Source organism: Candoia aspera, chromosome 4 (genome assembly GCF_035149785.1).
Source record: "Candoia aspera isolate rCanAsp1 chromosome 4, rCanAsp1.hap2, whole genome shotgun sequence".
Taxonomy (NCBI): domain Eukaryota; kingdom Metazoa; phylum Chordata; class Lepidosauria; order Squamata; family Boidae; genus Candoia; species Candoia aspera.
This window is the reverse complement of record NC_086156.1, coordinates 107,647,650-107,671,720: the sequence shown is the minus strand read 5'-3', so window position 1 is coordinate 107,671,720 and position 24,071 is coordinate 107,647,650. Positions and strand designations below refer to the sequence as shown.

Below are 24,071 nucleotides of genomic sequence, written 5' to 3'. Positions count from 1 at the left end.
AGGTAAGCAAGTTTTCTTCCAGTTAGTCCTGCAGCTGCTGGTTCTGGTTACTCAGTGAACAGTCCTGAGTCCTTTAGCCCACTTATCACCAGATATCTAGGAACTCCAACATTTAGTACAGCCCTTGTTGACCTAGGGGATGAACATTCTGGTATAGGCTTCTGAAAATTACATCTCAGCATGTTGGTTATGGGAGAGGCACTCTTCATCTGGCTCTTTTCCAGTATGTTTGAATCTCTGGCATAGCTCTCATCTTCCTCAGAGCACTCAAGACCCACAACCATGTCATGATAGTGCCTCACTGGGGGAATGTTTTTGTTTTTGTTGTTGTTGTTGTTATTTGCATGCAAAAGTATATATAAGTTCGCCTCTCCAACCAACACACATTAAATGTCATCACAAGTATTCTTTATACATTTATACCATCTCATCCCTATTATATCAACCCGCCCCACATGATCATGCAGAGGGCATGTTATGGACCCCATCCGTAAAATAATTCCATCTAGTGGGGTCCCAGAAGTGTACCTTCTCTGCAGTAGCTCCTGCCCTTTGGAACATCCTTCCCCCAGATGTGAGACAGGCCCCCTTGCTCCTGAACTTTTGAAAAAGATTGAAGACCTGGTTTTGCCAGCAAGCTTGGAACAGGAGGGAGAATAGCCATACCTGGGGATGACTAGTGCCCTAGAATGATTTTTGGTGGACCTATTACACTCACGGACTGATGAGAATTTTCAGCCATCTAGATTCCATCACATTTTATTTCTAGTGTATTTATTGTATTTGTAAATGCTTTTTGTAACTTGATTTTAATTTCATTTTTTATTGTAAACCACCAATAGTCCCTACTTGGAAGGGAGATGGGGATGATAAAGTTTGATAAATAAATAAATTTATCTAGATATATATTGCCATGGACTTTATAGTTGACTTACCTGAAAGCAAAAATAAAACCATAATTTGGGTAGTTATAGACATGTTTTCTAAACAAGCTCACTTTATCCCCTGTACTAAAAAAACCCTACAGCTCCCCAACTTGCTAAGCTTTTTCTACAACACATTTACAGATTACACAGATGTCCTGAACATGTGATCTCAGATCACGGAATTGAATTTACTTCCAAGTTTTGGAAATCTTTTTTTAAACTTACTTGGAATCAAATAGGCATCAAGTTCATCTAGCCATCCAGAAATGGATGGACCAACTGAACCAGTTAACTCTACTCCCAAGCAATTCCTCCACTGCTACATTAAGTAACAGCAGGATGATGTTCTCCTCCCCTTTGCTGACATCACTTATAATAATGCAGTGCATCAAAGTACCAGTCTCACCCCCTTCCAAGTTGTCACTGGCCAGGATTTCATCCCTATTCCTGAATTGCCTCTCTCTCCACCTGCGAATTGCTCTGCAGCAGACTGGAGCAAAAAAGCTAACTTCTGCCTGGCCGATCATTCAGCAAGCTCTAACTGATGCTAAGGAAACCTATAAAAAAATCACTAACCACAAACTCTCTCCTGAATGGTCTATGAAAACTGGGGACAAAGTTTACCTCTCTACCAAGTTCCTCCATTCCCCTCAACCTTCGAAAAAGTTAGGACCAAAATTCATTAGTCTTTTTTCTATTACTAAAACCATTAACACTGTCACTGTAGAACACCAGCTTCCACACAATCTGAGAATTCACCCTGTATTTCATTGCAGCCTTTTGAAACAGCTTCGTGATTCTCCATGGTGGCACCCTACTTCACCCGTTCCACCTCCTATCATGATTGATGGCGAGCAACACTTTGAGGTTCAAGAAATTTTGAATTCTTGAGCACATTGTGATTCCTTACAATATTTAATTTGCTGGAAACATTTTCCTGATAATGAATGTGTTTCTAGTCATCATGTCAATGCACCTGCTTTACTTAAAAAAGTTTCATACTAAATACCCTGACAAACCTACTGCTTAATATTTTTTGCCTCCCTTGTCTCCCCTGAGTCTATCTTTTCATTCTCTATTATTAATTATATGTATAGTTTTCATTTTTCTCAGATGGGCGGTATGTCCTGCTTCCCGATCAAACATTCCCAGAACATTTGATTGGACTCACATCCATGAATGGACTTAACACATGTTGGGACTTGTGGGTCAGTAGAATTGGGAGGGGAACATCCCGGGAGTGTGAAAACATCTTGTTTGGACTATTTCTGGTATCCAAGGTCAAGCTACCAAGCTGTTGGAGACATCTGCATGGAGCTGAGCTGACTGGCATGAAGAGGGGAGGCTGCATGCCTGAGAGAGGGAGGGGGCTTCTACTCATTGGGTTGTTTAGCTTGGGAAAAATGTGGGAACTTTCATTCACAACTTTCTCGCTATTCTGTATGCTACTCTCCATTAAAGAGATTTCTACTATACTCACGTATGATTTGAACTTAATGGCAGACTGAGTAATACAGTCATTACACCAGGGAAGATTGCCAACATGGAAAGTAAGAATATATCCCCCCCCCCCCAAAAAAAAAGACTTTCTTATGGCTTACATTTCCTTGAATTGTATAATTATCCACATAAGGTAACTATGACAGGCTTGGAGGGCAGTTGCATCTGTCTATAAATTCTGTTCTTTAAATACACAAATACCCCAAATATTTGTTGGTATCCCCATTCCATTCCCTTGAAATGCTAAAAAGAATCTAAGACAAAACCGTACTTCCCTTGCATGCCTCTTTGTCTACTGGTATTTGTATTACAATAAATAGGCCTGATTTTATATGTGAAAGGAACTCATCAACATTGTTATTGGTCTCCTCCTTCCTTAAAAGGTTTTGGTTACACTGAAGTAAGCTGCCAGGTAGGAGATGGACAGTATACATGCATCACAACTGGTTAGGCCCAAATTTGTTTGTACAACTACTCAAATTCACTAGGTATCTTCTTCCAAAACTGGACTAGGTATCCTTCTACTTGCTTCAATTGTCCTATATCCTGTAAGCAGAAAAAATATTTAAGATATTGCTTAATGGCATCTCCCAGCATCCATCACTCAATGGGCTGCTTAAATTTTGACACAGCAAGATCTGGAGTGTAGCAGGTGGTCAATCTATGTCTTATAGTGATACCATAAGGTCTTTTCAATTTCTAATCGTGCCCTAAACATAGGAAATAAATCAAAGAATGGAATGAACTGGAAAATGGATCAAGATGGCTCAGCAGTATTTTGCCACCTATTCCTGACACACTTTGAATTGACCAGATCAATTTTTGCTCATTTAGCAGACTTCATAGGCGATATTTCCCTGGATACTTTTCAGCTCCTTCTGCCTGCCCAAAGATATGTCTTCTGTGCCAAGTTGGGCTTTGGGTACCTTTGAGGAATACTTCAGTTCAACGACTAGCTACTGCCTGAAGCTCTGAATATTTGATCCCATAAATCAAGCCCTGAAGCCAGTAAAGAGATGACCTGATACAAAGCAGTTGACTTCAGACAGCTATATAATATTTCAGTCTTTTATTAGTTCATGATAATACAAAATATAACTACATAACTGTAAAATAAAAATATAAATATAACAAAGGAATAGATCAAAGATATCTTGGGATGGTACCTACCTAAGCTAAACTCCCATTATGTATCAGATGATATAGATAAACTACTCTCCACTCTGCTAATCTGTTAAGTACATGCAAATAAATGAAACATGACACTGTCAGTTATAATGAGACTATACTCTAATCAAAGGTACAGGGTTGATCTGACACACAGGTATAACATCTTCCATCATATGCCATACCAATGGCCAGCTTCACTTGAACAGTGGATACTTACTTGAAAGTCACTTTTCTTAACACTTATTTATTTATTTATTTATTGACATGATTTCCGTACTCATGCATTCTCATCACCCTGCTTGGTGTTTAAGGGGTTTAAAAACAGAATGTTACAATAAGCTATGAATAATAATAAAATAAAAATAAATAAAAATAAAATATCTATAATAAAAGGATGCTATCCTCAGTCCCACAATGGAAAGCCAGAATAGCATCAAAAATCTTTATCCTAGAATATGACCCTATTTCCTCTGTTGATAGCACCCAGAACAGTAACTTTCTTGAGGATCCAACTGGATGATAGACTCCTTTGTGGTAAGGTACTCACTAAGATCATTTCTACTCTTATTTTCTCCTTAGGTGCTTCCTGCTGTTCAGCTCAGGCTTCAGTACAAGAACATACATTTTTGGGGAAAAGATGCAGACCAATAAGCCAGCACTGGAGGCCAGGATGGAAAAGATCTCCACGGCCACCATGTATTTGCCCTTGGTGCTTAAAAAAGTTGGAACAAAGGACACCCAGACACTGCAGAAGACATACATGCTGAAGGTGATAAACTTGGCTTCATTGAAACTGTCAGGCAAGTTCCTGGCCAGGAAGGCCACCATGAAGTTGATGGTAGCCAGAAAGCCCAGAAAGCCCAGGGCACTGTAAAACAGGGTGACCGATCCTTCATTACACTCCAGGATAATTTCTTCCATCAGGGAGTGCATGTCAACATCTGGAAAGGGAGGCGCAATTATCAACCATACACTGTAAATCATGGTTTGAGTAAAGGAGCAGAAAAGGATGATGGAGCTGGCCAGGTGCTTCCCAGACCATTTCCTCATCCCAGCTCCTGGTGTGGTGGCCATGAAAGCCAGGACCACAATGATGGTCTTGGCCAAAACTGAAGAAAGAGCAATTGAGAAGATGATGCCAAAAGCTGTTTGTCGAAGGAGACACATAAATTCTGTGGGTTTCCCAATGAAAAGCAAAGTGTTAAGGAATGAAAGCAAGAGAGAAATGAGGAGAACATAGCTGAGGTTCCGGTTGTTGGCTTTGACAATGGGGGTCTCCTGGTGCTGAATGAAGAGGTGAAGCACCAAAGCTGTCAGGAAAGAAAAGAAAAGGGCAAAACCAACTAAAGTGATTCCCAAAGGCTCTTCAAATGAGAGGAAGCTGAATTCTTTTGGAAGGCACAGATTCTGGTCCTTGTTGGGATGCTGATCATTCGGACATTGAAAACAGTCATCCAAGTCTGTTTTTTAAAAAAAAAAAAGGAAGAACAAGCTGTTTAATAGATTATAGCTGTATGTATTACAAGTATATATTAAACTTATGAATGTAAGTTGCAGTCATGAAAAGGGAAACAGACAAAAAAGAGCAATAACGAAGATCACAGGATCACATTTAGAGGAAATTTAATATATCATTAAGCTTGGGTTGTCACCACATATTGCTTTTCTTTCTTCCCTCCATTTCAGTACTTAAAATAGGTTTGTTTATTGTTTTGTTTCTTTGTGTCATTATAAAAAGTTACAATCAATCCAGATTCTACATTTCGTGACACTGTTAACTAATATTTCTGGTTTTTGTTCTGTAATGTTGCTGTTTTGACTACCAAGGTAAGGATAAATAAAGACGCCCCATAATAACCTAAATAATGACAGAGAAGTGAGTTAAACTCCAACCTTAATTCTTTGGGTCTCAATGACTTATGCAAGTATATAAGTTGTCACTTTGTGTCATGACATCATGGTGCCCTTTTTGTCTTTTGCCCTCTCCCACAGGCACTTAGAAGTTCATCAATTGTTTTTCAAACTCCATGATCTCCTGAACTACTCAGTCTTAAATCACACCTTTTAAATAACTTCTCAAGATATTGGGAAAGATATGGAGCAGACAGGCTTTGCATTAATGCATTTTATACAGCAATTCTTACTCTTTAGGTGAGAAATCTTCCCCTCTGGGCATCGATGGCAATTGTAGCAGCAAAACGGTTTCCCTTCAATCTTTGTCCTACTGTATCCACGATTGCAATGGGCATTGCACACAGAAAGAGGGTGTGCCTGTCCAGAAACACAAGAGGAGAATCTTTCATCCTTCCTGAAAAAAAATATTGCAAGTATCTACCTCCAGATTATACCCAGAGTTCTTTTGCAAAAATATTAACAGTGGCCTGGAACAGAACTGTGCAATGAAATAAATTCAAAGAGGTGATGAGCACAGGTGAATGCACACATCACACTTGTCAACAACCCCTTAAGAAGCTGGATATTTGTCCAGAAGTGATTCATTTGATTCAAAGAGGTGCCCAGAGCTGTGACCCCTTTTTATGTGCCCATATTGCTAGGTTGGATCAAAAAAAAAAAAAAAAAAAAAAAGACTACTTTATGGCTTACATTTCACTGAATTGTATAATTATACACATAATGTGACTTTGACAGAGTTGGGGGGTTGCATCTGTCCATTATTTATGTTCTTTAAATACATAAATACCCTAAACATTGTACTGCAGCGAGTCTTCAACAAAGCGGAGGAACCTTGGCAAACATAAGCATGCTATAGGCAGATTGTGTAAATCAAAAATTAAATTAAGAACATGAAAAGGAATTTAAAAAAATGATGGAATGGGAAGAAATGGGACATTTCACATCCGTAAATATGTGATGGGAAAATGATTGAAATATCTTAGTATGAGCTTTACCTGGTTGAAAGTCCTGGGCCATTTGATTGCATCTTCAAAAATGGTGAATACTTTGCCAGGGTCATTCTCTGGTGCCATTCCTCCAACTTTGACTCTAAGAAAGGACTGATTTGGAAATGTGATCCAATTCATAATATCAAATCCTGCTATAAGTTCCCCTTTTGAATTAAAGGACAGCATTTCCCCAACACTGTTGTTAAATGAAACACTTCTCAAGTAGTGGTGAAGCTGCATGAAAATGGGGGCAACAAATCGTCATCCTCATCATCAGCATCCTATTAAATAAATACAGTTACAATCAAATTGACTCTTAAAGTCACTCTTTCTGTAAAATAAATAAGCTGGTATACAGATTTATCCCAGATATTTGGAATAGGAGGTTTTAATTCATTCTTTCCAGTTTTCCTTTTGTAGATTCTTTTGCTCTTGACATAGGCAATCTTAATTTTCTCTGCAGTGACTGTTGTACTGGAATGTATGAGATTATCTGGGGTTCCGGTGGAGGGAAAATGGCAGAGTTATCAGTCCTACTGAACTCCAGGGTTAGGACTGACAATGCGGCTTTCATTTGGCAGCTCAGGCAGGACCTTAGAACCCCAAAATATTCTCTGGGAAAGGAGAATTCCAGGAATTGCTCCCTGTGCCCCAAGGACAGTGGTTACTTGTGGAAAGATCATGAAACGGTGTCCCAGCGACCAAATGGTGAGTGATTAGCTGAGAGGTGGGATTGACAACTTTTCCAAGCTGTGATGAAGCTGGAAAAATGGACATTAACTCCAACCACCCTACTTCAAAAATCACCTTTTTGCTTCCAAAGTATTGAATTAAAAGGGGCTTTCCCCAGTGCAGAAATACCGATTCTCTTGGTTGCTCTTTTATTATTTTTGGGACTTCTTTCCATATGTTTTAACTGCTTGAAAGGATTATGGTCTGAGCAAGGAAGCTGAAAGTCAAACCTTTTACTAAAACTGTTTTTTTAAGAGAATAAATGTTGTGAGTATTTTCTATTTTAATTCTTTACGTAAAATATTTTGTCAGATTTGGGACTTGGTTGTTTTTTTTCTTTACTTGCTGTAGGAAAGTATTTGATGTGGTTGTTCTTCTAAGCTGGGGTTGACTACTTTCTCTAAACACTGATAAAGAAGGCTTTTGTTTTGACTGGTGGCTCTGTGACTGGATACTTTGTTTTTGAAAACTTTCTCCCCACCCCCCCTGCAACCACCTTTTATTATGAGTCATTTATCATTATAAATACTACTATTGGTCACTAAGGGAGCCAAAGTATCAGATTTTAAAGCATTGAAGCTTTAAATTAATACATATATACATAAAAGTGGGGGGAGGGAGAATTAGAAATTATGGCCACTAGAAGAGTACAAAGGCGAACCTCTGGCAAATCTGAGGGACCAAACAGCATGTTTGAGAAGTTCATGGCTAAGTGTACACAGCCTGTTATTCAATCTTTTGTGGAACTTGAGAAAAAGGTGGATACATGATTTACTGATTTTGAAAAAAAGACTGGAACAGAAATTAGAGAAAACAGAAGGAGATGTGAAAAAAGTAACCAGCAGAGTTGATGTACTGGAAGGTGAAAGGGAGAATGAGCTTAATAAAATTGCACTACTTGAATTAAGAGATAAAGAGTTCTGCTTAAGGCTTGGGGGGATTCCTGAAGCTAAGGAGGAAAGCCTTAAAGATAAGATTTCACAAGCTCTGGCAGCTTTAATTAAATGGGAGGATGACAAAATGATGGAAGAAATATAAAAAGTCTTTAGCATTAACTCAAGGTGTGCAACTATAAATAACAAGCTGAGATATGTTCTGGTCCAATTTGTTAGGAGGAAAAGAAAAGAATTGGTCCTATGAGGTCATTTTGATTCTAAACTTAATATTAATAATATGGATATAATTGTATTGAAAGAAATTCCTGTGAGAATTTTAAGAAAGAGAAACGAATATACCTTCTTAATGGATGTTCTGAAAAAGAATTGGATTCCTTTTGTTGGGAATAATTGGAAGGGGTAAGTTTTAATTGCCAACAACAAAAGTTCAGATTAACTTCAGTCCATAAAAGCCAAAGATTTTCTTGTCAAGCATGGAACTAAGTTGCAGTAGGATGCAACTGAAAAGTTTGCATCTGGAACTAAACAACTGGATTCCACAATGCAAGATGAAGAGATGGGTGCTACATCCAAAGACTTTGGTGGGTTGTTTCCAAAAATGGCCTTGAACTGTCTTACATGGAATATAAATGGGGCAAATGCCCCTCAAAAAAGAAGAACAATTTTCATTATTTGAAAACATTGAAACATGATGTGATATGTCTATAACTCATATAAGGAAAAAAAGATATAAAATATTTCATACATACAAATTTGGGAGAATAATTTATTTCAGCAGGTTTGGGGAAAATTAATGGCCTTGTATTATATGTTAAACCACATTTGAAATCACATTTATTATTAGCTGATGAGCATGGTAGATATGTAGCAGTCAAAGTGGAACCTTATGGACTTAAATCTATTATTATCTTAAATCAACTATATATATATATATATATGTACCAACTGAAGATAAAAGTAAATTTTCCACAAAACTTTTGAATGAATTGTCATCTTTTTCATATCAAAGTTGGTGTTTAATGGAGGACTGGAATGGAGTTTTTTTTCCCGTTGATTGATAGAACTTCTGAGAAACAAATTAAAATTAAGCAAGGGAAATTACCAAAATCTTTTTTTAATCTGATGGACAATTTGGCATTGGTGGGCTCTTGGACTGACAAATGATTGCACTTTTTATTCTGAGAGACAAAAATATTTTCCAAGAATTGATATGATATGGATTTCAAGGGGCTTGGTGAATAAAGTTTCTAAAGTGGATATTTTACCAGACTTTTTCTGATCATAATCCTGTAAGTATGACAATAAAGAAAACATTTAGGGCATATAGATGGAGACTGAATGAATTGATTTTACAAAAAGAAAAGTTTGTGAAGGATTGTAAAGGATTGTAAGAGGAAATTAAATGAGTTTTTGATATTAACTTGGACAATGAAATAGACCTAAAAACTGTTTGGGATACTAGTAAAATGGTTATGAGGGGGCATTTGATCTACCATAACAGTAGTCTTAAGTAAAAATCTCAACAAAAGTTACAAACAATTTTGGATCAGTTTATGCTGAAAGAAATTGAGTAACAGAAAAAAACTGACAGACAACAATATTGTGTACCAACTTAAGTTACTACATCAGCAGTTGTCAATGTTGACTGTGAAAGAAATATAAACAAAGTTGAAATATGCTAAACAGAGACATTTTGAATTTGCTAATAAACCAGGAAAATGACTAGCATATAAATTGAGGAAAGAAAGAGAAAAGAAAATGATATTAAAGTTTCAAGAAGGAAATGTGGAATTATTAGACAATAAGATGATTAAGATGATTAAGAAAGCATTTTATAGTTTTTTTCTCTAACGTGTGTGTGTGTGTGTGTATGTATGTGTGTGTGTGTGTGTGTGTGTGTATGCGTGTATGTGTATGTATATATATATATATATATGCGTGTATGTGTATGTATGTATGTTTGTGTGCGTGCGTGTGTGTGTGTGTGTGTATATAACCAGTCTTACTGGAGAAGGTGGACAAATATTTGAATAAATAAGATTTACCAAAACTTTCACAGACACAGAAAACAATATTGAATAATCCTATAACTACTTTTGAAAACCACTTTTTTTATGCCTTAAGCATGAAAGCCTGCTGGGTGTCCTTGGGTCAGTCACTTTCTCTCAGCCCAACTCAGTGCAATGTAGACTAGCCTTCTCGTGCTGCACCCTGGGGAATGTGACTTGTCATGGCTAAATAGTCTATACATCTGGCTGCTGGACCTCACAAGGATTTCCCTGCAAGAAAAGCAGCATGAACACTGAACTGCTATGCCATACAAAACAAAACAAAACAAAACAAAACAAAACAAAACAAAACAAAACAAAACAAAACAAAACAAAACAAAACAAAACAAAACAAAACAAAACAAAACAAAACAAAACAAAACAAAAACAAACTACTTTTGAAATAGTTGAAGCCATAAAAAGAAATAAATTGGGAAAAGCACCAGGTCCCAATGGTTTACTGGCATTATTGAAGATGAGATTCTTCAACCTTTTAAAAGATTGATGAACTCTGTTCTGTTAGGCTCCGCAATGCCAGATTCATGGAAAGAACCTAACATTGCACTTTTACCCTCTTTAATTAAGAATTACAGTCTAATTTCATTGTTGAATAATGATTATAAAACATTTTCTTCAATACTCGCTGAAAACATGAAGAAAATTCTACACAAATTTATTCATCACAACCAATGTGGGTTCCTACCCAAAAGAAAGCTGAAAGATAAATTAAGAATTGTTTTTGACATTATAGAATACTTACAATATTGTAATGAATATCAAGCGGCATTTATTTTCCTAGACCCGGAGAAAGCTTTTGACAATTTGAACTGGAGTTTCACATTTAAACTCTTGGAAAATATGGACTTTGGAGAGTATTTTTTTCAGGGAATTAAGTCACTCTACACACCTCAAAAGGCAAGCATCATTTTGAATGATGAGTCAGTGAAATCCCTCACTGTCATATACAAAAAGAGACAAGACAAGGATGTCCTTTGTTGCCTTTGCTCTTTATTTTGGTTTTGGATGTTTTTAATAGAGATGTTAAAAGAGACAAACAAATAAAGGGATTAAAGACTAAAAAAGAGGCCTTTAAACTGACAATTTTACTGGCTTTCACTGACAATTTAGTTTTGATACTACAAAACCTACTGGATACTGTGGAACATCTGATGAGGAAACTGAGAGAATTTGGGTCATTGGAAGGACTTAAAGTAAATAAACAAAAAACAAAGATGTTGACTAAAAATATATATTTGGCAAAACAATGCCTCCATAAACTATTTCAGAGTAATAGATGGGTGCATTTGTGTCTAAAATTATTTTTGCAAGTACTCCTAGATCAGGAACTGTTGAATGACATAAATTATTATACATTATTGAGGGACTATTTATTTCTTTAAAAAATTAGACAAGATAGGGAGCAGGTATGCAAGCTTAAGTTGGCCAAGTTGTATCAATCTTTTAAAGATGGACAAGGATCGTCATATTACTTACAATCTCCTACATCCCATTCCCTGAGACAAGCTTTCACAGAACTTCATTTTCAAACAATGCCAACAGCCTATTTGGATGGAAGATAAAAGGACTACTAACTACATATGGTTTATGCATTTGTAATAACTCACAGGTGAAAGATTTGAGGCATTGCTTATTACTTTGCAAATTATATCAGGAACCTAGATCTAGATTCATCATCCTTTGTTAAACCAACTGAATCATTCTAGTTTAGAAGGAAAAACAAAAACAAAACTATTTTCTGTGATGTTGATGAACATGTAACAAAACATGTTGCATTGTTTGCAATGGCCACAAGGAAGATATAAAAGCAGATGTTGACAAATAGTGCTGTTAATACTAGAAGGGATGTATTTAACTGATGAGAGCCACATTGGTGTAGTGCTTAAAGGCATCAGTTTAGAAACTGGAAGACCATGAGTTCTAGTCCCAACTTAGCCACAAAGCCAGCTGGGTGGCCTTGGGCCAGTCACCTTCTCCCAGCCCTAGGAAGGAGGTAATGGCAAACCATTTCTGAAAAACCTTGCAAAGAAAACTGCAGGGACTTGTCCAGGCAGTCTCTAAGAATTGGACACAATTAAACTTCTGGTTGCAAATAAATTATACCATAGTTTGTTAGCAGTGAGTAACTTTATGCAAGGCTTCCCTGTTGATTTATCTTGCCAGATCATGAAATGAAAGAATAATAATAATAAACTTTAATAGGACAAACATAGAAGGAACTAGCTTATTGTGATCATTATCTTAGTTCCAGTTATCAGGAATGGCCAATCAGCTTGAACACCTTTTAAGGAAATGCTATGAACTGGATAAAAATGGCAGCCATGACAAAGCTGTTGTTTGAATGTCTAAAATTCTGCAGGAATGTCAGAATTTCAACCACTGGGTACCCTTGCCTGAAGCCTCCAGAATTGTGTGTACATGAAGGCATACGTATTATTCATCTCAAGAAATTACCTGCCAAGGTTGTTGATTGAGAAGCTGCTGTCTCTGCTTATCTTGTCTTGTTCTTTTTTTCACTGCAGATGACTCCATGACATGCAAAGCTTCTGCCACTACATGGACAGCATTATAGATACTGTAGCTGTGGCTGGTCATGCTGATTTCAAAAATAGACCCAGGAAGATGCTCCAGGTTCTCCTCTCCAGTGCAGAGTTCTTCTGCCATTGTTTCTCCAGTAGCGTTGGAGAAAGAACACTGAAATGCCTCTTTCCAGAAATCCCTGGCAAAACCATCTTCCTCTTTATTTGTGAGCTTCCTGTGCTGAAGGAACTCATGGAATCCCAGCACTTCCTCACTGTGAACTGCAAAGGAGAATGCACCATGCATGAAGTCAATGGACCAGCCTCGTTGAAAAGACATTGATGTGAAATCCATCTGTGCTACAAAAATCCACACTTTGGGTTTAATTGGGATCTCCTCAAATTCAGACATATGCAGCATTACCCTTAAAACCACAATTGTTTGAATTTCACCATATACAACTACGGTATTAGAAGTCCCTTCCATAATGATTCTAGTAGTTTGCACACCTTCCATGACCATTTCAGAGATTTCAGTTGAAAATTTCATTTCTGGAAATTTTTTTATAAAATCAAAGCAGATACCTCCCTGGGCAAACATGGGAAGCTGATTTTCTGCAAATCTCTCCCCACTGTCATCATTAATGAAAATCACTCCAATCCATGTCCACTGGAAATAGAGCAGTAGCTGGAGAATCCCCTTATATTGTTGGCTGATATCTGGAAATATCTGGTGAAGGAAAACTCTTTGGTATATGTCACTCATCCCTGGTGAGGACCCATATGCCAACTGAAGAAGATAATAAAAAGTCAAGAAGGATATGTATCTGAGATATTTTCTGAATACAATTAATATGAGTACTTTAACCATTTCCAAATTTTTAGGCAGATCCCCAAGCATTAACAGTTTTTCAGTGTAGACTTCATTCAAATTCAGTGATAATTTGGTTTGTGAGTGTAATGGCCATGGATTTACCTACCCAGAAATAAACAGAAGACATTTTTTCTCAGTAGGTGATCAATAACACAAACCCAAAGTATGTCTCTCTGTGTGTATTACACACACACACACACACACACACACATATTCATACACACAATAAAAAGTAAGCAGTAAGCAATAATTATTTTGGCTCATAAACCAGTATCAACAGGAGAGAGAGAGAGAGAGAGCACTTTCCCTTGAACAAGTTTTGCTCTTGAAACAGGACCTGTCCCTTTAAGTTCATCCTATCTCCCTAATGGAATCGAAGTCATATCTCAAAAGTATTGCTTGCTTGACAGTATTGCATGAAGTCAACTCACCTGTGGAATCTTGTAGATGGACAAAATGGTTGTCATGAAGAGAGACACATCAGCATTTGGTCCCCCAATAACTGCTGCTACATTAGTTTGCACATCACACTTGTAGTTAGGGATAAGCTTGTCCCGTGTGGAGAGAAGTTCCACTGAGGCACAGTAAGTCCACTTGGGGTGGAAATTGCTGTTCAACACATGGAACCCCAGCGTGGCATTAGGTAAGATCCTTGGACTGTCATTGATGGTCTCTACAGCAAATTGCAAGGCTAGCATATGCTGGTAGTTCTGGGTAATTACACTGCAGTGAGAAGATCGCCTTATTAGTAATTAGATCTTGCATTCTGAAGAAATCACTAGCTCTTGATAGAACAAATTTCTTAGAACTTTTCTCTTCCAATATATAAACATTTAACGATAATACGAGATGGTAGTTATCTGGACGAATTTTTATTTCTGTGTTTATGTCAGATATTCAGTATGTTCCTTATTATTTCATGGTCTCTTATAGATTATTTGTTTCTGCTTTTGTCAACCTAAATATATTTATTCAAAGTCTCTGGAAAAGTTGCCCCTTCTGTAGATGTAACCAAGCCATAACTCTGTAAGATTCATAATAAGCAGCTAGATTTGTAGTTCTTAGAAGTGCCAATACAGCTGGTTTATCTGAATCCTGTAGGATCTTGAATTTAATTGTGCTCTTTTATTAGACCATATGTAGTTCATTACCTCTTTATACCAATCACTTAATACCTTGTTATTAAAATGCATTGGAAAAGAAAATTGAGTGTTCGTGAAATGTTAATTCTGATCACAGCAATTCTTCCTAGCTGAGAAAATTCAGTTTTTTTTTCCCCAATCCAGAGAAATCTGCTGTGATGTTCTCAGTAACAATATGCCTTCATTTCTTTCTGGGTAACACTTCTGAGAGTGATCACCTGTTCCTGATTCTTTCAATGTTCATGCCTGTTTAGTTATCACTTCAATGAAACTTCCATGTTTTGTATCAGACTGAATATCTGGATATTAAAGCAACTAATTTTTACTTCCCTGATGGAGGAGAATGAACATTACCAACTGATTGAACCTGCCCTTCTGTAAGAAGTCTTCTAAGCAAATACTCATAGATGAACCCCTTTGAAAAAGCTCTGAGTTCAAAAGAGCCAGGAAATTTGAAAACATGAAAGGATAGAAATCTGGTTCAAACGAGATGCTTGGAAGCAAAAATCATCATCATCATCATCATCATCATCATCATCATCATCATCATCATCATCAGTTCATCAGTATGAGATAAATCCCCACTGCTAAATACTCTGTCAAAGCTATTAACATCTTCCAAGTCAGTATAAACATTTGCTAAACCATAATGGATAGATATAATCTACACTTATTTCAATGAATGCATATATAAACATTTCCCGCTGGAAATAACAACAACAACAACAACAACAACAACAACAACAACAATAATAATAATTGATGAAATCTCTGTCTCAGTGAATCTTCTCCCATAATTTACTCTGAGCTTCTCGAAATGTTCTGAATGAACAATGTTCAGTCCAGTTCCTGGCAAAACTTGGATTCAATGGGAGCAGGGAGTAGTTGCTCCATCATTTCTATGAAATGTTCCTTTAATTTACCTGGCATAAAAAGAAGAAGGGGAATATGGTACATATTTGCTCCCCATACTATATGTTTCAATAAGTCTCCAAGTCTCAATACAGTTTAGTTAGAATTTTTATGTCTTGCCACTGGGCATACAATGACAGACAAGGATGAACTGATGGTCCCCAATAATTCAGAGAGACTAACATCACTTGAGCAATAGACAGGGGCTTGCCAGGAGAAGTAACATAGTTGCAAATCAAGGAAAAACATGAAAGGCCTTACATGATATTGTCAAACACCTCAAAAGAGGGATTTCTTTGAAAGGTTGCTGGAATGGAGAATAGATAGATCTGAGAGAGAATGGCACCAATGATAAAGTCACCAGGATGGTAATGCTTGTGAAGAATAGAAAGCGGGAGACTTGTAGGGCATTTCACAGGAGGACTGTTACACACTTCTTCAAACACCAGGATCACCAGTATTGATGCCACAGACATCACCATCTTGAATGAAAACCTTTCATCAAGATTTCCTGTCCCATATACTACCTATCTTGTTGAGTTGGACATGTTGGCTTGAATACACACTTATTGGAAGTCTGGCCTTAGTAATAAATATAATCAAAGAGATAAAATGTTGTATTAATAACATGTATTAGTCTTGGTTCAGTGTTCTTGTATCAAGTATTTGGATTCACTAGGGAGTTGTAGATGTCATTATGCTTGAGTTGAAAATTATAGCAAAGAGAAACTCCAGTGTAATGTTGTTGGTCTATGATCTCAAAAGAAAAAAGAAAAGAAAATATGATGTATCAGATCTCTTCAGCTGACTCTCATAATCTTCTACCACCAGTTTTATAACTATCTTTAACAAGACATGGAAAGCTTAAAAAAAAAAAGGTTAACATCAAAGAAGGTGTTAAGGTCTGTAAGATGTGAAGTTTGCACAATGTTCAAAGTGGGCCAGAGTATGGGAAATAGAAAGAAACAAACCTGTTGGTAGCTACAACTAACATCTGCATTATGAGAAATGATTGAATTTCATGCAAGTTCAGAATATCTGCATATTCCTCATTGATCGTGAAATTGGGTGGCAACCTTCCCACTGCATAAACAGGCAGTTAGGAAGACAACGAAGGAATCCTCATTGTAACAAAGAGATAAATGGTGTGCTAAAGTAATTGTATCCAATTGCCAAGATTTTTGCAAACTGACCAATTTTCCCTTTTCAGTACTGACTGATAATGTGCCATCGAGTCGTCAAGTCATGTGGAGCAAAGGCCTGAAATTCACACCGTATTACAACTTGAAAGAGAATTTTTATAAGATAATCTATTTTTGGTACTTAACTCCTGATAAATTGTTGAAGTTGTATTAGGGAATGTCAAATATATGTTGGGAATATTCTCAAGGCGAAGGTTCTTTTTACTGTCATTGGTGGACTTGTAAGAAAGCTAAGAACTATTGGGACCAGATATGGAACTTAATTCAAAGGATTCTTAAGGGGAATGTACTACTGAAGCCAGAAGTTTCCCTTTTAGGCCTGATGGATAAACAGTTTGAAAGAAAATTTGGGACTTTGTTGTTATATATGATAAAAGCAACAAGACTTTTGTATCCAACAAGTTGGAAGGACTTCTCCTACTGTGGAGGTGTGAATAACAAAATTATTGGAATCGACAGAGATGGCAAAACTGACTACATTGATTGAAGAAATAATTTGTCTAACTTGGTTCCTATTTGGAAACCACTTTTGGACTTTTTGCTTGAAACTGAAAAAAATGAAGTTTTGATGTTGGGACCTGACAATTAGGACTGTATAAGAATACAGAAATAATCTTTACCTGTCCAAAATGTACAATGGGGTATCAAACGTTTGTTGGAAATGTTTACAGGGTGAAGGAACTTTCTATAATTTATGGTGGACTTGTAGAAAAGCTAAGAAATTCTGGAATCAAATATGTATTATTATTCAAAAGGTTCTCAAAGTGGACTTAGAGTTGAAACTGGAGCTCTTTCTGTTGGGTTTGATGGACCAACAGCTTGAGAAGCAAAATGAACTCTGTTTTTGTATATGATAACAGCAGCAAAACTCTTATATGCTCAAAGATGGAAGGATGCACAAATTCCCTCAATGGAGGACTGGATGATTAAATTGATGGAACTGGTGCGAATTGCTAAACTGTCAGCATTGATAAGAGAAAATACAGTAACTGGATTTGTTTCTATTTGGAAGCCACTTTTGGACTATTTTCTTGTAGCCAAAGAAAAATAAAGTTTTGGATTTTGATGATTAAATGGTTTGATTTTAGAGATTAATGTCACTAAATATTTATTTAATGGCAAGATATTAACTTTTATGTGCTTTTATATCTGTGTTGGAGAAGGTCGGAAGTCTCCTGTCTTATGTTTTTGTGTCTATTTTTGTACTGTTTTGTTTTGCCTTGTTTTTTTCAACTTGTATTCTATCTGTTCTATATTCTGCAATATAATTTTATTTTGAAAATTAATAAAGTTTTATAACTAAAGGAAATAATCTGTAACTTAGTTAAAAAGATAGTAAGAAGTTAGTGTGCTTTCATGTTTTTATCTGTAATGAAGATGGTCAGTCTGAAGCTTTTTTTTCTATGTATCTTTCTTTTTATTTCTGTACTTTTAAGTTAGTTCTTCTTTCATTTCTTCTTTCTTCAATCTCTTTCTATCTTTATATGCTTTACCTTTTTTTTTTTTTGAAATTTAATAAAGTTCTTATTAAAAAAAAACTAGACAAGACTTTAGTGAGAGAACACCTAGCTGCTTTGAAAGTCATTGAGGTGCCGGGAGTCTTGCATTTCTCTATTTCTCTAGTTCTTTTAACAGTTCCCAAATACAGTGAAAAAAATATTCATTTTTTTTTCCTTTTTCCTGATATTTAGGTCCATTATGTATTTCATTTGTTTTATTGTATCATTCTGTTCTGGTGGTGACATCACCATAATCATGATTAGCACTGTTAAGTATTTATTAACATTTTTTTTTACATTGCCTAAGCTTCCTTCTTTAAGTCTTTAAAACTTCCTTATTGATAACTTTGAATGGGGAATGAAGGTTATCACTTTGTGCTTACAATCTATGACTGGAATGTTGAGGTTTTCCTACTAACGATTAAGACTACTATTGTACCTAATCATTTTGGCCCGGTGAAGAGGTTGTATTTTATTGTCTCCTCGCACGTGCTTCATGCAAATTGCCTGGGGGAGGAAACCTGCCCGGACTTGTTTCTTACTTCCTCTTTTTTCTCTCTGCCGGCATGTAGCAAGCCATGAGAGCTAAGTCCTTTAAATATGTTTTGCTTTTTGTTTTGCTTTCTGTAAATAAATTATTTTTATAGAAATGCTTGGTGTGTGACTTTTCTGATCTGTCCTGGGCTAAAGGCTTTCCCAGCATTCTGCCAACATGGAATACACCTTCCTTATTTGAGCTCTTGTGCTAGAGAGGTAGAGCTGTTCTGTCATCCTCTCATACTATAAGTTCCATGGCTCCACCATCCCAGTGAGGGGACTATTCATGGGGCCTTGAACTACCACTTGGTGATCAAATAATACTTAAAATCATTGGGTAGTAACTGATACATCTCTCTTCACTTGACTTTTTTCCAAATTTCGGTCAACCACTTTATGAGAAGCATCTCATTCAATAACACTTCTGAGCAAAAAAAAATGTCTTTCGACCAAAAGGGAGAATTAGAGACTGGATTTGATATTATCAATGGGATCATAAGTTCAAATATTTTCTAAAAGTCAGAGTTGGAAGGATAAACCCCATGGATTCCCAAGAAGTAATGTTCACCATTGATGAGAATGCAATTATATGGCCAAGAAGGTTTAACCAGGTATGGCCCAGTTACATTTTGGCTTGTGGATAGACACCATTTCACCATTCTATGAACTCTCTTAGATCCAACCCACCCAGAATTTATGTTCACATACCCAGTACTTCACATACTCCGAGATCCCTAAAGATCTTCCAGGCCATCTGGGTAACCATTCCCTTGGGTTCTGTAAAGTACAGTATATCTATGAATGGAAGGATGGGGACATTTATGAAAGAGTACCTAAGCCTGTTTCTAGATGACCAAATGGGTGGGGGAAAGATTTGCCATGTCCATCAGCTTGGGCTGCTCTTTAATAGAAGGCACTATTTGGGCTATATAGCTGACAACCTCTCCCCCAATCCCAGATACTGACATGAATTCAATGGCAGAAAAAATCCTTTTGGAGTGTAACGAAGTATCTAACTTCAAGTTCTATTGTGTCTTGGGCTTCATGGGCTTCCTTGCCATTCTCAGCTTCACAGTGGCTTTCCTAGCCAGGAAATTGCCTGATGCTTTCAATGAAGCCAATCATCCTTTCAGCTTTGGCATCACCTACTCACTTTGCATGCTTCTTTGCCCTATTGGTATCTGTACTAGAATAAAATATGTGTGTTTTTATAAGTGAAGAAACCCACCAAAAACTTGCTTTATTTGCCTCATCATTCCCGTAAATGGTTGTGGTCACACTGAACAAAGCTGCTTTCTAGGAGATGGATACATATATCAAAACTGGTTAGGCCCAAATCTGTCTTTGTACCAGTACTCAAATTCATGAGGCATCTACTGCCAGAACTGGACTAGATATTTTTCTACTTGTTTCAATTCTCCTGTGTCATCTAAGCAGCAGAGTTCTTTAACATATTGCTGAACTACATCTCTCAGAATACATCACCAGATGGGCTGCTGAAATTTTGACTTCAAAAGTCAAACATCACAAGGGTAGCATGTGGTCAATTTATGTCTTACAGTGATACTCTAAGATCTTTTCACTCTCTAATCATGACATAAAAATAGGAAATAAATCAAAGAAATGGACTGGCCTGGAAATGGATCAAGATGGCACAGCAGTATTTCTCCATCCTTTCTCCACCCACCTTGAATTGACCAGGTCACATTTTGCTCATTCAGCAGACTTCATATGAGATATTTTCCTTGGATCCATCAAAGCTTTTCTATTTCCACAAAGCTATGTCTTTTGTGTCAAGTTGGGCTTTTTTGTACCTTTGAGGGATGCTTCAGTTCAACAAATAGCTCCTGCCTGGTGGTCTAATTCTTTGATTCTATGAAACAAGCCCTGAAGCCAATAAAATAAGAACCTGCCCCAAAGCAGATTACTTTAAAGTGCTATAAAATATTTCAATCCACTCACAGATTTGATAGTCTTCCCCTCACTTTTGGAGTAGAATTTCACACCATATCTGGATCTTGCTGGAAGAGTGTTGAATAGTGTCATGAGATATCCGATGTTGACATAAATAACTAGCCAATGAATTTGACCAACTCACTAAATTTTCTACATAGTATATAGATACTAATATTGTAGTATTAGCACTTCTAGGTGAAATGCTACCTATTCAGGAGCATAGAAAAAAAGAAGGCAGATGAAGTGGCTACTTTGGAGTCGACTGAAAAAAGGGGTGGGAATGCTTTTTTATTTTATTTTATTTTATTTTATTTTATTTTATTTTATTTTATTTTATTTTATTTTATTTTATTTTATTTTATTTTATTTTATTTTATTTTATTTTATTTTATTTTATTTTATTTATTTATCAGATTTATTACAGCCACCCTTTTCCAACAGTATGACTCTGGGAATTATACAAAACTCAGCAACACACATACACACACACAAAGACATCCCTCCCAAAGAAAAATGTACTTAGAATTAAAACAAAACAAATAAATTAAACGTCTATCAGAAGCTAATATCTATTGAAAACTCTGCTTATCCTGACCCAAGCTTCAGAGGAAAAGGATAAGCTTTAATTGCCTTCATAAAGGCCTGAAGTGTGAGGGCCAACTCTACCTTGGAGCTTATTCCAAAGAATAGGTGCTGCAGAGAAACCTCACAAGATGACTTTGTTTCAGGAAAAGATTCCAGAGTGAAATCTTCCTATCACTGCGTGACTGTTGGACTTCCTCTACAAGTTGTAACATGGCGTCTTAAGAATAACACCAGGTCACCATTCAATGTAGTACAACAAGACTTCCTTAGCTAAGCCTTGGTACTCTAGGAAGGTATTTTTCTTCTTCTTTTATTAGTTCATGATAATAGAATCTATAACTATATAACTATAACAAAAATATATAAATATAATGAAGGAATAGATCAAAGACTTCTTTCTGGTTAGACTATTGAAATGCACTTTAGGTGAGGCTGCCTTTTGAAGATTGAAGATTATCTGAAAGCATCAACTGGTGCAAAATGCAGCAGTGTGTGTAGTTACATGTGTTTCTAGAAGAGCACATGATACACCCCAGCATTGTTTGCCAGTCTGCTTCCAGCTCCAATTCAAGGTGCTTATGGAACATCCTCCCCACTGAAGTGAGGCTGTCTCCATCCCTGTTGATCTTCCAGAATCCCTCAAAATCTGGTTAGGCCATCAGGCCAGGGGGCCCAGTGGAACAGAGAGGAGCTGAGGTGGCTCCATTGCTCTTAGCACCTGCTGTCCTGTATAATGAGACTATACTCTGCAGTGACAATGTCCGGGTGGATCAGATTTCTGGAGCACCCAGAATCCACCATAGCTTCGGCCGCAAAGGGTCTAGGGCCATAAGAGAGCTCAATTGTCCCTGCCAGGATGGAGCAATCGTCACTCACCCTGGGGTTGTTGCGCCCCTTCACCACCTGCCCAGTGGCACTGCTTAGAGCAGGTGGGGAGCATTTTCCACCGGCTGTTCTTGGGCGTCGATCACGTCCCCTGAGAGGGAGGTGTCCGTGTCCTTGTCCAGGGTTGCTAATGCTCCTGTCAGCCATCTGGGGGGGGTTGGATGGCTTGTGCATTGTCTTCAGTGTGGGTCTGGGCAGGCGATCCATTGTTCTGTTTGTGAAACAGTCCACCGCTCGGTGGCCCGTTTTCCCGCACCTGGTACACTGCCCGCAGGCAAGCCTCCGTTGTTGGTCTGAGTGCCAGATTGGGCCTGACTGTGGGACTGGTCCTCTTGTGCTGGGCAGGATTTTGTCATCTGCGGTTGCGAGCAGGAACGTGCGCTGAGCATGCTCCGCTTTTCCAGCTAATTAAATCCACCCATGAAGGGAGGCTGGGTCATCCCTGTAGAGTGCCTATTGAAGCACCTTCCGGTTGAGGCCACACTTGAACATGTCGATCAGGGTGGCCTCAGACCATTCCGTGATTTTGCCTGCGAGGACCTTGAATTCGAGGGTGTAGTCGGCCACTGGTTTTCTTCCCTGGCGTAGTGCTTGAAGTGTGCACTTGGCCCTTTCCTTCACCAGGGGTTCCTCAAAGTAATGCTTCAACTCGGCGAAGAAGTCATGGAAATTGGCCAAGGCTGGGGCTCCAGACTCGGACATCTGCACGTACTGGTCCGCGGCCCTGTCTTGGAGCTCGGTGGCCACCGTCGAGATTTTAGCAGCTTCTGTGTTGATGCAATGGCCGTATTGGGCCATGTAGTCCCTCGCATTTGTTAGAAAGAAGGACAGTTTTGTAGGGTTCCCGTCAAATTGTATGGGGAAGTCTTTGGCGAACCTCCCAATTTGCAGGTCCCCTACCTGTGGGTGGTAAGGGATGGCTCCCACTGGCCTGGGGCCACAAATCCCTGTGACAGAGTCTCATGCTTGGCCCCTTCCGCTCGGGGTTGTTGGCGGTGTGGGTATGCTGCCCCGATCCCCTCTTACCCCCTGTGCCACCTCAGTCTTGGAGCGCTCACTGACGATTGTTGCTAGAGACTGGAGCATATGTTCCAGGTCTCGTACCTTGGCTTTCAGGGTCATGTCCTCATCTGTCGATGTGGGGGACAGGAGCAGATGCTCAAGCTATCATACCCTTGCTTCCAGGGCCGTGACCTGTCTGGCGTACCCTGGTCGTCCGACGTTGGTGCTGCCAGATGCTTTCCAGTACATAGCCTTGCGCCTTCCTGCTCGGGCGTTTGGGGGTAGCGGAGCCTCCAGGTGGAGTAGGGTGTTCCCGTCCAGGGTCCTGCTCTGCCGGCCCAAGTGAGGAGTTGCTGGTCCCCAACTTCGTCTTCCGCCGGGGATCTCCCATCTGGGTTGGAGCTCCAGGTCTGGAACTGGGGTGCGGTGTGGACAGGGAGGGTGTCTGTGTCCCCTTTCGGGTACACTGTCTCCAGCCGCTGTCGGGTCGCCTCTGCATCTTGCGGGCCATCCTTCACGCCTCTGGTGTGAAGTGCTGGCTCCATCGCTGTCCCCGTTTCCGGTTTTCACCAGATGGTCTCTCCTGCAGAAAAAAATTCGTCCAGTGGAGCTTGGCGATTTTGGTTTGGTGACTCTCAGCTTTATGTCAGGCTCTGCCTGCTACCCAGTAAAACCACCGACACTAGTATGGGCTTAGGTTCTGGTTTTATTTGAGTATAGAATGCATGCCCTTAGAAAAGCTGATAATGAGTGGAGCGTGCCGGA

At 38.3% G+C, this 24,071-nt stretch overlaps 1 protein-coding gene across 1 annotated transcript; it reads right to left on the bottom strand.

Moving 5' to 3' along the window:
* Nucleotides 1-2,910: 2,910 nt before the first annotated feature.
* Nucleotides 2,911-23,102, bottom strand: LOC134496960 (vomeronasal type-2 receptor 26-like). Its single transcript, XM_063302675.1, has 7 exons — nt 23,017-23,102; nt 14,018-14,309; nt 12,648-13,502; nt 6,506-6,733; nt 5,741-5,867; nt 4,391-5,056; nt 2,911-2,972 (listed from the first exon to the last, which is right to left on the bottom strand). Exons 1-7 carry the CDS (start codon nt 23,100-23,102, stop codon nt 2,911-2,913), a joined length of 2,316 nt encoding a protein of 771 aa, XP_063158745.1.
* Nucleotides 23,103-24,071: the final 969 nt, after the last annotated feature.

Excerpts from the sequence above, each read along its gene's own strand:
- LOC134496960 (XM_063302675.1), bottom strand. The coding sequence starts at position 23,102 with ATGGCCCAATACGGCCATTGCATCAACACAGAAGCTGCTAAAATCTCG. Across the intron at positions 6,734-12,647 it reads TCAATCAACAACCTTGGCAG|CTTCACCACTACTTGAGAAG; the intron begins GTAATTTCTTGA and ends ATTTTCATGCAG. Across the intron at positions 2,973-4,390 it reads GGCCAGGAACTTGCCTGACA|GATATAGGACAATTGAAGCA; the intron begins GTTTCAATGAAG and ends TTCTGCTTACAG.